The 12,098-nt window shown below is 39.0% G+C and overlaps 2 protein-coding genes across 4 annotated transcripts; one reads left to right on the top strand and one right to left on the bottom strand.

Annotated features, from left to right (window-relative positions):
• The first annotated feature begins 748 nt into the window (after positions 1–748).
• LOC147156889 (kelch domain-containing protein 1-like) lies at positions 749–7,613 on the top strand. 2 transcript variants are annotated; one of them, XM_086065271.1, is made up of 14 exons: positions 749–813; positions 902–1,016; positions 1,426–1,496; positions 2,000–2,117; positions 2,222–2,334; positions 2,410–2,500; positions 3,410–3,508; positions 4,155–4,229; positions 4,320–4,378; positions 4,446–4,558; positions 4,639–4,711; positions 5,373–5,457; positions 6,893–6,972; positions 7,251–7,613. In XM_086065271.1, exons 2-14 carry the CDS (start codon positions 918–920, stop codon positions 7,378–7,380), a joined length of 1,206 nt encoding a protein of 401 aa, XP_085921397.1. In that variant the 5' UTR covers positions 749–813; positions 902–917; the 3' UTR covers positions 7,381–7,613. The 2 variants fall into 2 exon arrangements, with proteins under 2 accessions (XP_085921397.1, XP_085921398.1); XM_086065272.1 differs by having other exon boundaries at positions 753–797.
• On the bottom strand, positions 7,183–11,812 carry LOC147156888 (LIM and SH3 domain protein 1-like). 2 transcript variants are annotated; one of them, XM_086065275.1, is made up of 7 exons: positions 11,505–11,812; positions 10,202–10,296; positions 10,036–10,120; positions 9,395–9,502; positions 8,345–8,414; positions 8,182–8,249; positions 7,183–7,988 (listed from the first exon to the last, which is right to left on the bottom strand). In XM_086065275.1, exons 1-7 carry the CDS (start codon positions 11,571–11,573, stop codon positions 7,815–7,817), a joined length of 669 nt encoding a protein of 222 aa, XP_085921401.1. In that variant the 5' UTR covers positions 11,574–11,812; the 3' UTR covers positions 7,183–7,814. The 2 variants fall into 2 exon arrangements, with proteins under 2 accessions (XP_085921401.1, XP_085921400.1); XM_086065274.1 differs by having other exon boundaries at positions 8,182–8,252; positions 11,505–11,802.
• Between the last annotated feature and the right edge of the window lie 286 nt (positions 11,813–12,098).

Here is a 12,098-nt window from a genome sequence, read left to right as displayed (position 1 = left end):
TTGTTGATGCTTCAGTGTCAGACATTCATACCCTCCACCTCAAAAATACTCCGCTTGTTTTAATGTGAATTATTTTTTTAACGACTTTGGACATAATAAGGAATAATACGAAAAGTGGATTGGTTCCAAATTTTTGGACGAATTTTGCAAGAAGTTGAAAGGTAAGCTGATGGTCAAAAAGAACAATGATGTCGAATTTTAGAGCACTTTCTATTACAATGCATCATATTTGCTGCTCGCAGCGGCTTGGAGTGATTCCTTTTATAGCGTTTTGGAATTGCTATATGATATTTCAAAACAAAACAAAAATACTGATGAGATATTTACCACGTTCTAGTGTCTAATTTATGTCTAATACTATAATTCTAACTACTAATAAAATAAACACAACTGTTAAATGTATTATGTAGAATTGGTCGCTTAAATGAAATAGTGTTATTTTACTATGTGCAGTTAACAAAATAGTTATTTTAATTGTATTTAATTGATTATTTCATAAATAGTTAGCAAAAAAAAGTAGCATTTTCTTATAATACAAGTTAACTTACACCGTAGTTGGCACATGTACCTAATCATACTTCGTTGAGAAAAACAAAATAAACGAGTAACTCAATGCAGTATCTTCCGGTTTTTGTTTGCGTTAAAGCCAGTTCACCAATCACGTGATCAGGGTCAGCTGTGTAACTCCTAAACGACCAATTAAAACGATTCATTAAATTGATAGTAAACAGCGCGAGGAAATGCGCATGCGCAGAAAGGTAGGACGCTGCAGGTGAAAAGCTGCACGAACAAGACGAGTAAGCGAGAAGGAGTGTAAGCCTAAAGAGAAACATTTACAAGACCTCCTCCCGACTGGGTCCGTTTTGTTTTGTTTTTTTGTTACTCTTTTATCGACTTTTAGGACAACAGGAAGCGGGATGGCGGGCGTACCGGCGTCGACAAGGCAGCTGGAAAGGAGCGCACACACTGCGTTCATTCACGACAACAACACACTTTGCGTGTGGGGGGGCTTCCAGGTAGGACAAAACTCGAACAAAAAATTAGTTTTGACAAACTAACCGGGGGGTGTTATTGAAATGATCAGTTATGTTGTTTTTGTTGGTTTGTTTAGTTTTGACTGACAGTTGTTTTTAAGTTTCACAATATGGTTGTTATTGTGGTGCCTGGTATTGCATCCAGTATTTCGACTGTCAGGCACAAGCTTACAAAAAAGAAAAAGAAAAAAAGCCTGTCAATCACAGGACTGACATGACCGTTTTGCACCTGAGGCCAGGGGCGTAATGACATTTTTAGAGGTGGGGGTGGGGGGGGGGGGGGGGGTCAACTTTCATGAGCAAATTGTTTTCATCTGTCGTGATCTTAAAGCTCAAATATTAAGGAAGGGTTGTTTGTGCATTCAAAATGTGTCTGCGTGTGTTTTTAAAGGCCTCCGTCGGCGAGGACGTCATACTCCCCAGCGATGAGATTTGGCTCTGTGACTTGGAGAGTGGCACATGGTAAAAATAAATAAACAAATACATAAACAAGGCATTGTGACCTTCTTACATCCTTGGATGATTATTAAAAATTAGGGGCATGAGGCGATTAAAATTTTTATTTTTAATTAATCGCGTGACTTAACTAGTTAACTCGCGATTAATCACAAATTTCGTATCTGTTCTAAATGTACAATAAAACAAAATCTTGGTTTTTATACTCTTGTTGACAAAAGTGGGAAAAAACGTAGTTCAAATGAAAATGTTGACTTTTATAGCCGTCAATGGCAGTGAATGAGTCCGTTGTAACATGTATTTACATTTTTAAGTAATTAAAAAAAAATAAAAAAAATTGTGCTGTGCTATATATTTTTTTCTCTCAAACTTTTGATGGGAGCAGTGTTGAATTTTATCACTAGAATATTCATTGGGCCGTTAAATGAAGTGGTTTGACACCCCTGCTTCTCAAAACATGCTCAAATGCCTTCTTGAGTGTCTTTCTTCTCGACTCTGCATTGCAACAGGCAGCGGCGGGAGATGGGCGGGGAAACGCCCCCACTCCTGTTGGGCTTCTGCGGCTCCTACGTCAACGGCTCGTTTTACGTCTTTGCGGGATATAACGGCCAAACTTACAGCAACCAAGTGAGTTTGGGAGGGAACGTGCGTTTAAATATTTACCGAGACGGCGCCACCGAAATAATGGAAATGCATATTTGTTTGTGTGGTGTGTGTGTGCGTGTGTGTAGATGTTCAGCGTAGACCTCACGCAGCAATGCTACTTGTGGAAGCTGGTGATGGCCGCCAAAGGAACGACGCCCTCGCCGAGGAACAAGCACAGCTGCTGGGTGCACGGAGATAGGTCCGAAATCATGACAAAGTCATCAATAAGCACACAGCATGTAGAATTTTTTTATTTTTATTTTTTTTATTGCAGGTTGGTCTACTTTGGAGGCTACGGATGCAAGACCCTGCGGGAGGCCAGAAACGTGGAATCGACAAATTTCATCATCGAAGATATGACCTGGGTAAATAAAGCCACATTCACATTCATCAATTTGAGCGATTTGCATACTCGGTGGTGACAACATGAAGTGCAGTTTAACTAAACTCGTCTGAAATGTATTTACTACAAATAATGTGTCTTTAATTAAGTATGCCGATTTGAAAGGTTGAATAATAAAAAATAAAAAAATTGGTGCGCCATGAGATTCTTCCTAATGGGGAGATTATCGGTGCCGATATTGGGCATTTTTGACGAGTATCGGTATCGACCTTTTTTCAAAATCTGACGGCGGATAAAAGGTAACGCTAAAACCATTTTAATCTTGGGAAACTTTTTTTTATTTTTAACTTTTTGTTTTTGTTTTCCCTTTTTTTGGGGGGGGGGGGGGACAGGGCTATGGTATTGACTTCTTTAAGTTTCCATTTAACTTTATAAGACATACTGATAACCTTGGAAGCTCCCTGAGCATTTTTTTTAGACATTTCAAATGAAGTATATTATCTAAGATTAAAAAAAAGTACTTATTTTTTCCGAAAACTCTGAAAATTTGTTCAATAAGCATTAATGCTTTAAGACATTACAACAAAGTCAAGATTGGCATTTTTATTTTAAAAAACTTTGACAGCCCCCGTTTTTTTAATTTTTTTAATTGGCTTCTAATATCGGTCGTCGGCCTCCTTGACTACTAAAAATCGGCATCAGTATCGGCCCAGAACAAACATATTGGTCTGTGTCTACTACTACTCTACCCTTTTTGTGATATTCATTTAGAAAAAAACAATTTCCCCATTGTTGCCTTCACTTGAAAAGTATGCGTGACGTCGAGTTTTCAACAATGTGGACCAGTCACCTCACGTTGACTCGTGATGTGAAAATGATAAGCAGGCGTGTTGAAATGTTTGTCGTGTTTCTCCTCACCTGTCCGTTTCAGCTCACCATCGGTGACGTGTTGTTTCGCTGCTGGGGCTGGCACAACGAAGTCAACGTCTTTGACACGTTCACCAGCACCTGGAGCGTTCCTGAGACGAAGGTCGGCTTCCACTGTTCAACTTGTATTGTTTGGGAACTTTTTATGAGAAGTCAGAAGTTTACAGAAGAGGATTAGGGCCAGTGAAGAGAGGGGGGAAAAAAAAGTTTGGCAGGATTCTGACTTTAATCTCATAATTCTGACTTTAGTCTCAAAATTCTGACTTTAGTCTCAAAATTCTGACTTTAGTCTCAAAATTCTGACTTTAGTCTCAAAATTCTGACTTTAGTCTCAAAATTCTGACTTTAGTCTCATAATTCTGACTTTAGTCTCATAATTCTGACTTTAGTCTCATAATTCTGACTTTAGTCTCATAATTCTGACTTTTAAGGTGAGAAGTCTGACTTTATTCTCAGAAGTCTGACTTTATTCTCAGAAGTCTGACTTTATTCTCAGAAGTCTGACTTTTTTCGCATAAATCTGACTTTTTTTTGTCAGATATCTCAAATTAAAGTCAGAATAATCGTAGCGCTTATGAAGTCAGAATTCTGTTTTTAAAGTGAGGATTCTGAGAATAAAGTGAGAATCCTGCCAAACTTTTTTTTTCTCTATTCACTGGCCCTAATCCTCTTCCGTAAAAGTTTGATGGTGATCATAATTATTATTTTTATTTTTTTTGTTAAATCCAAGTGTCTTCTCTCCTGATCAGGGTAAACCGCCGCTGCCTCGAGGTTGCCACGCCAGCGCTGTGGTTGGCAACAAAGGTTACGTTTGCGGCGGCGTGGTGAGTGACCATATTTAGACAATCATCTTCCTTGTTTTAATTGAACATCTTCCTGTCCCGTCACATCTGGCCACCTTCAATATGTTCCAGGAAAGTGGCGAGTTGGACATGTACTGCTTGGACCTGGACGAGTGGAACTGGACTCAAATGTAACACGCATTGTGTGTAATTGTTATGTATGTATCGATAGACTCCATTTGTCTCCTTGCCCTCCAGTGAGGCCTTGTCATCCCGCGTGCCGACGGGCCGTTCCATGCACACCATGACCATCATCGCGGATCACACCCTCTTCGTATTTGGCGGTCTGAGCGTCGACGGGAGAACTCTCAGTAGGTGTTGTTGACTTCCTGTATTTTCCGGAATATTATGATTGAAATTATTATTATTATTTTTTTTTTTGCCATTCTAGATGACGCTTGGCAGTTTGATATGCTGGCGAGAGAGTGGCGCGAGATAACTCACCCGCACACCAACAAGCCCAGGTTAGATGCATCACATGACACGAGGGAGGATTGGGCTTATTGGTCAAATTTAGCAGTTAAGATATATATATATTTTTTTTGTTAATTGCTTTTTCTTTTATAGTTTATTTTGTCTTTTTAAAATGTTCTATTTTACCGTGGACGTTGATGCTTGAGATGGCTTTGGGGAAAAAAAAAAAAAAAAGCAGTTTGAGAACCAAAAGAAACGCAAAATGTCTGCCTTAAGGACCAAAACGTTGTGCATATAGACAAGCGCGCCTGCTGGAAAGGAGCATTGCCTGTAACGACATGACCTTGCGATGCACGTCGCGTACATTCTGAGCCGCGCGTCGCAGCTTGACAAGTAGGCGGAGCCTCAACCTATTGCCTTGAGTTGTTGTCATATTTTCAAGGGCATGAACCCTCTGTAACGCCTCCCCAAGGATCCCAATTTTTTGGTCTAATAAACTCTTGGAAGTGTGACTGCGCTTGTCCACACTTGACACATTTGTATTTTTTTTTTTTTTTTTTTTTACCCATATTGAGACGTTTGCACTGTTTTTATCTTTTGTTGACGTTGCGAGCTCAAAGCTGCGCTTCCTGCTTGACGAGTGAGCATCCGCTATACACTCGAGGCTCTACTGCGCTCACTGGATCTGATCCAACCTCTTCCTCCATGCAGGGTGTGCCACACCGCTTGTCTGGCGAGTGACAATGACGTGGTCATATTTGGGGGCAGCAGCAACTTATCCGTCACGATGGATTCGGTAGGTGCAGGAATGTTGTGTCGCTAAGTGGTTTAAGGACTCAAAAGGTCAAATGAGGTCACAAAAGACTCATTTTCAACGTCATTTCTTCAAAACGTTTTAGGTGTTGGTATGTGGATTCTCTGAAACGTAAAGATTGCAATTGCGGACTCCGCCGCTAAGCTTCCTGCCGGGTCGTCTTTTGACCCTGGAACTAAATTTAGATAACAATTCTTGACGTCCTGTACGTCTTCTTTTGACCTGCAGCTGAATTTAGATGATGTTTCCTGTGGTACGAACTCTGTAAGTCCTCCCTCATATTTCCTGGACCTTGAATGTGGTGAACAGGGAATAGTGATGGAGACCTGTTATAAATAATTACTCCGTCGCCTAAAAGTGGTATGTGGAAATATATAGCAAGATGGCGTCGAAGCACGTACAAACAGAACTCATGAACCCATGTTTACATCGACTATCCATTCGCTGAAATGTTGAACCAGCAAATTATTAATACACTTTTTTAGGGCTAGGTTTAAAATATCGATATCGGTACTTTTAAAAGAAGTAAGGTAAGAATTGGACATAAAAACACAAAATCTGGATGCGTAATTATGTGCTATACAGGTAAATGTGTTTTTTATTTATTTTTTGAACCATTGGAACCTTAGTATAAAATGTCACAGGAATGCAAATGTCGTTATTTGCCAGATGTTTTGCCATTTTATTTACATAGTGCTGTGGTTATAATTGATTTCAATAAGTATTTATTGTTTAGATCAGGTTATGTTCAATAAAACATACATGATTAATGTAACTGTATTGGATTTAATTATAAATGTAAATATTTTCTATTTTTACAAATGCGCCAAGTAAAGAGACGTTTGCGTATGGCATGAAATCCTTAACTGAATCGAAAATCAATGCCGTTCAAATCAAATCGATTTTGGAAATCTGAATCGATACCCAGCCCTACTAATTTTGGCATGTTTAAATGTATACATTTTGACCTTTATTTTTTTTTTTAATAACAAATTCAATTTTTGTTTCATCCAAAAGGAACCTGCATAATTAGTGTTTCACAGAAATTTGTCTTCATAATTTTTATGTCTAAAAAATTTTCTTTTGTACCAAAAAAATAAATAATCGTGATTTCAATTATTACCAAAATAATCGTGATGAATATTTTCTTCATAATCGAGCATCTTATCATGGCATACATTGGCATAAATGTTAGGGGACACAGCTAAATTTCGTCAGCAGTTTCACTTTGCCAGTGCATGCGGTGCATTCAATGACCGCCCCAAAAACAAAAACGGGATACTTTAAACGTAGGTGAAAAAAAACCTAATACTAATAAAATTATGTGATAGTTGCGCTATAATCCCCACTTCCTGTGTCCCAATATTTCTGTCTCTTCATGTGTAAATTCGACATGACCTCACGTTGTCATTGCCAGATCACCGTGCTGACATGTCCGTCGCAGACTCACAGCGGCGACGTGTTGATCATCCAGACGCAGCCGTACCCGCTCTTCAGGTACCCGTGCGACGTGGGCGCGGCTCGCGCGTGTTAAGAAGGTTAAGTTGCTAGGCTATTAATACCTACCCACACGTGCGCTGGCGCTAATGAGCTTTACCTGACATGCTGGATGCCGCTGAGGTTTCTTAATAGTAAGCCCCGCCCTCTTTGGTCATAGCTGTACTAATATTGTGTGGGAAAGATAAAAGCATTTTTTTTTTGGGGGGGGGGGGGGCTGGTTTTCATCCTACCATGACATCTTTTCTATAGGAATTGACTTGTCGTCTGTCCTCCAGGTTGTGCGAGGACTTCCTGGGACGCAACACCCAGCTGTTCTCGCAACACCTTGACAGGCTGCCGGCCAAGCTGCGTGCCAGGATCGACAAGAGGATCACCTTCTTCTCCAAGTTGCTCGCACCCACTTGAAGAGCAAGCGACCCTGTGCTTTTTTTTTTTTTTGGTTCGACATGAGCCCGTCGGTGTCTTTACGGTTCGCGAGGGTTCGAAAAACCATGGTGCTTTATACTTTTTAACATGCACAAGTTTCACCAGTTTGTAAGTTAAGATCTGGTTTTATTGTAAATGTTGAGAGAATTTTATCTGCGTACGTGGAGTATTTTTGAAATGTTTTTTGAATAAAGTTTTTGATTTTTGGTATACATTAGTTTCCTTTTTTTTTATTTTATTGGAATTTTATGATCACTGTAAATTCTTGAAATGTCAAAGATGACGGCTTGTTTTTCCTCATAGATCAAAAGTGCATGAATTTGGAGGATGCCGCTGACGGTGAAGGCGAAGATCGAAAACGTCTTGTTTCAGGTAAACGTAACGAGTAAAAAACAAAACAAAACGTTGCGTCGTCACACAGGCCGCACATAGTTGGCGGGCAGCATTCCCCGCTGGCCCGTGCGCTGATTGCTGCCAAACAGCCAGCCCTCGTCGATGAACTCCACGTCGTCGATGAAGTCGCCCTCCTGCAGGGAGACCTCATCCGCCTCCGCTGCCTTGTAGATGTACATGGCTTGGTAGCGCTTCTGTGTAGGAGCAGAGATGCAAGGATTTAGGGCACACTATGTGGTCATCTGATTTATTATAAATTATTAAAATTATTTTTGACATTTATTTATTGAGGCACCTCATTTAATGAGTTTTTATAAGGCGTAAATGTGACCTCGTTTAGGTAGCCAGCAAAATGAGGAAAAAGTCAAATAGATGTAATGTCCTCACCCGAACGCCAGGTGGCGGCACAGGAATCTGGTTGTCTGCTTGGTTGTTAAACTCCTGACTCGTCGGTTCTTCTTCACACAGAAAGGACAAAAAAGAAGAGACATTAATTTATACATTTTCTTGGATGAATTAATAATTTTAAAATAAAGAAATGTAGAGTCACCTTGCCTGTTTTCTGGGGGCGGCGCGTCACTGCGTATTTTGCTTCGCTCGAAGTCTTCGTGATACTTGATCTAAACACAAGATGGCGCCAAAAGCAATTCCTCGTAAAATCTCCAGTTAATTTAAAACAAAAAACTAATATAGTTGTGGACCCGGCAAAAGTACAACCGCTCAACTTGGAATCCATTAATTGGTTCACTATGTGTACCTTTTTTAATTAAATGGACTTATTTTTACCTTTTTTAATTAAATGGACCGGTTTTTTGTTTTCTTCCAGTGTTCTTGAAGCGTTTGTTCACATTCTTCAGATTTGAGTCAAATGCAAACGAGATGCATATTTCCACACATAACCTACTTTTTTTATTTTTTTTTATTGTGCCTTTATTTTGTAATGATATGCAGGGTGGGAACCAGTCTAGCTGATTTAAGTACTTTTGGCATTTTTTTTTTAAATGGAGCTGGGAGAAGCTTGTCAATCTCACATTTTGAAAACGTTTCAGATGTTAGAATAGCTGTGCACGCTGCTTTAAATAAGCGAGTCATGTGAACGAATACAAATCAATTATAGGTGGAGCAATCTTCATCTGTGCAGCATACAGTCTCCCTCCTGTGTGTATGTGCATTGGTTTACGCGGGGAATGCGAGTGTGTGTGTGCGTGTGTGCGTGTGTGCGTGTGAGAGAGAGATTGAGCGGATGTTCGCTGGGTGTCCACAGCTGAAATGTTTTGACCATATAGGGCCGCCTCTCTCTGCACAGTGAAATGACTGAAATGTTCCCCCGCTTGGGCTTGCTTCAGAGGACTGGTGTAGCTTGTAAGTGCTCTCTGCCCCACTTGAACCCGCACACTCCCAAATCCTCATTGCATTAGGTAATTGTGAAAATGTTGTATGAGGATTTTTGTTGGACTTCTCGTTTGATTTTATTATTATTTTTTGCTCTGGAACAAAGTTGGCAGTGCTTTAACTATATAAATGGGATCAAATTAGTAAATCCAGAGTAATAATCTAAGCATTAATCTAAAAAATGTGAGCTCGTCGCCGTGTGTCTTACGTCACTGATTTGCTCTTGGGTCTTCTTCAGTCTCTGCATCTCCGGCGTGTCCACCACCACGCTGAAACCTTTGCCCTTGTTCTTCTCAAATTCCTCCTTGTAAAGGGCCTACAATTGCAAATTCAGCCATTAGAGACGCACCTTTTCAATTCCAACCGGTTAGCGTAGCCTAGCATAAAATGGAAGTGTTGTTGTGTCGCCTTCATTGAATGGCATCTTAAAATTCACACACACCGCGAGGTGTGAGTCATTTTAAACTATGTTTTTAGAAATACATTTGTATCGCCGGCTAATGGTTTAGCCTAGTTTTAATAAGGAATGATTGACGTTTAGCACCACATACTAAAACTACTTTATTAGCTCATTCGCTGCCATTAACGGCTATAGACGTAAAAAAAAAAAATGGAGCTATTTCTATTAGTTTAACATTTTTTCCCACTTTTTGTTAAGAGTATGAAAACCTAGTGTTTTTTTTACATTGTATTACAACAGATATAAAATTTGTGATTAATCGTGAGTTAACTAGTGAAGTCATGCGATTAATTACGATTAAAAATCGGTACTCGCCTGACGCCCCTTATTTTTTAATCATCTTTTCTTTAAAATTGCAATCTTTATTTTTTATTTTTTTTTAGCCTCACCTGGCTGTTGAGCATGCTCTGATGCTTGAGGCGCAGGTTCTCGGGGGTGTCGGCCACGGTGGTGAAGGAGGTTTTGGGGTAGTGCCTTTTTTTTAAGAGGTAAGCATCACACACATCTCAAGACAGTGACAAATGTTTATGAAAGTTCTCGTTCATCGCAACTTACATGCTGCAGTAAGGCCTCTTGTTGAAACCTTTGTAGTTGCTCATGCTCAGCGTCATCTTGCACACATCGCAGCTGAAACAGCCTTTGTGCCAGTACTACACACGCAAGCGCACAGCATTGTGAAAATTTTTGCATCATTTTAACCGTCACTGTTTTTATAATTTAACGAAAATATATTTGAACAAAAAATGTTTTGTCTGGTTCTACAAGTAAAACAGAAGGAATTGTTCTAAAACTATAAGAACACAAAATATAGAATAGTAATTAATTGTACAACATGTAAGTAGTATGGCCTTCGGAGGGGCTTAACTCATTCGCTGCCATTGACGGCTATAGACGTCAAAAAAATCATTTGAACTATTTCTATTAGTTAAAAAAAAAAAGTATGAAAACCAATTTTTTTTTAATTGTACATTTAGAACAGATATAAAATGTATGATTAATCGTTAGTTAAATAGTGAAGTCATGTGATTAATTACAATTTAAAAAAAATAATCGCCTGATGCCCTAATTAAAAATAAATAAATAAAATTTGCGCCGTCAGACAATTAAAATTTGACTCACGATTAATCACAAATCTGTTCTAAATGTACAATTTTTTTCTAGGTTTTCATAAAAAATTTAATGAAATTAAAAAAAATGTTTAACTAATATAAATAGTTCAAATGAATTTTTGACATCTATAGCCATCAATGCCACTGAATGAGTTCATAATAATGGAATTACTCCCCTTTATTAGTATTAGTTTCTTGATGTGTACTTAATAAAGTGTTCTGTGAATGTCATTGTCAACTCAATAAACACAATGTGATGAATTGTTCAAACTCCACCAGTGACCTGCATATCGTCTAAGTACTTCTTGTTTGACTTTTGAGAGCGAAGCATAAACTTTGCTCCCGTCAACCCAAATTCCTCACATGACATTCCATGTTTGGGCTCTTTCTACCCAACAAAAACATAGGCAGTATTTGCAAGGAGGCAGGATGATACAGCCTTGAAATAAAAGAGGCAATTTTTTAAGGTTTTACTTTTGGTTAATTCTCATATCAAACTATTTTTGTAACTTTTTTTTTTTTTGTAAAACCCCCTATGTACTTGCGTCTGCTTTTTTCTTCTCAAAATCCCACAGTCAACACCCCATAACATGAAATTCAAAATGTGGAATTTTGATTGAAATAAAAACTCAAATTTAATGTACACACATGTAAGACCGCAGCTATTATTAGCAAAGCAAAACAATGACATCACATTGCACAATAGGTCAGAAAAAAGTACATACAGTCAGCATAGATAATTTTTTTACCTTATCGAGGCAGTTGATTTTTTCCGTGGGGTAAACCGGTTTCGTGCATCTCCCACACGGCGGATTCATTCTCTCCCCCCAAAAAAGAAAAGCTAAAAGGAGTCTCAAGATGTGTGAGATATGAATTGACCGAGATCGCCATACGCGTGTTTAAAACGCGCAGCTGACGTCACAAGTAGGTGGAGTCTGCGTTCGGAGCCGTCAAAACGCTTTAAAGCGGTGAAATTACACACACCGGGCGGTGGCAAGAACTTGTTTGCTAAAGTACGTAATTTTGCGTAGATTACGGTATGATGACGCACTTTACAGCTGCAGAGACGTTTACAGGTTGAAGTAAACATACTCGAGACTCCTTAAAAATGATGCGTTAACTGCACACGTTTGTTGAATGCGGTATCCGTGTTATGGCGCCATTTGCCGGACGCTTGTCGAACTACACATCCGCCATTTTGTGTTTTATGTTTTTAAACCGAAGTGTTGAATGTAGATTGAGGTAGTTTTATTTATAGACGTGATTACGTAGTATTAATAATATGATTTCACCCTACCATTAATCATTGAGTAAAGAATAAGTATTGACTCTGCCACTAAGAT

This window comes from Leptonotus elevatus, chromosome 20, assembly GCF_054856555.1.
Source record: "Leptonotus elevatus isolate MCC_2025b chromosome 20, RoL_Lele_1.0, whole genome shotgun sequence".
Taxonomy (NCBI): domain Eukaryota; kingdom Metazoa; phylum Chordata; class Actinopteri; order Syngnathiformes; family Syngnathidae; genus Leptonotus; species Leptonotus elevatus.
The sequence above is the reverse complement of the archived record's forward strand: the minus strand, read 5'-3'. Positions and strand labels throughout refer to the sequence as shown.

Coding starts and splice junctions, on each gene's coding strand:
- LOC147156889 (XM_086065271.1), top strand. CDS start 918: ATGGCGGGCGTACCGGCGTCGACAAGGCAGCTGGAAAGGAGCGCACAC. Junction 2,501..3,409: donor TCATCGAAGATATGACCTGG/GTAAATAAAGCC, acceptor TGTCCGTTTCAG/CTCACCATCGGTGACGTGTT. Junction 4,712..5,372: donor CCGCACACCAACAAGCCCAG/GTTAGATGCATC, acceptor TCCTCCATGCAG/GGTGTGCCACACCGCTTGTC.
- LOC147156888 (XM_086065274.1), bottom strand. CDS start 11,573: ATGAATCCGCCGTGTGGGAGATGCACGAAACCGGTTTACCCCACGGAA. Junction 8,415..9,394: donor CCCAAGAGCAAATCAGTGAC/GTAAGACACACG, acceptor TCTTGTGTTTAG/ATCAAGTATCACGAAGACTT. Junction 8,253..8,344: donor GCCCCCAGAAAACAGGCAAG/GTGACTCTACAT, acceptor TTCTGTGTGAAG/AAGAACCGACGAGTCAGGAG.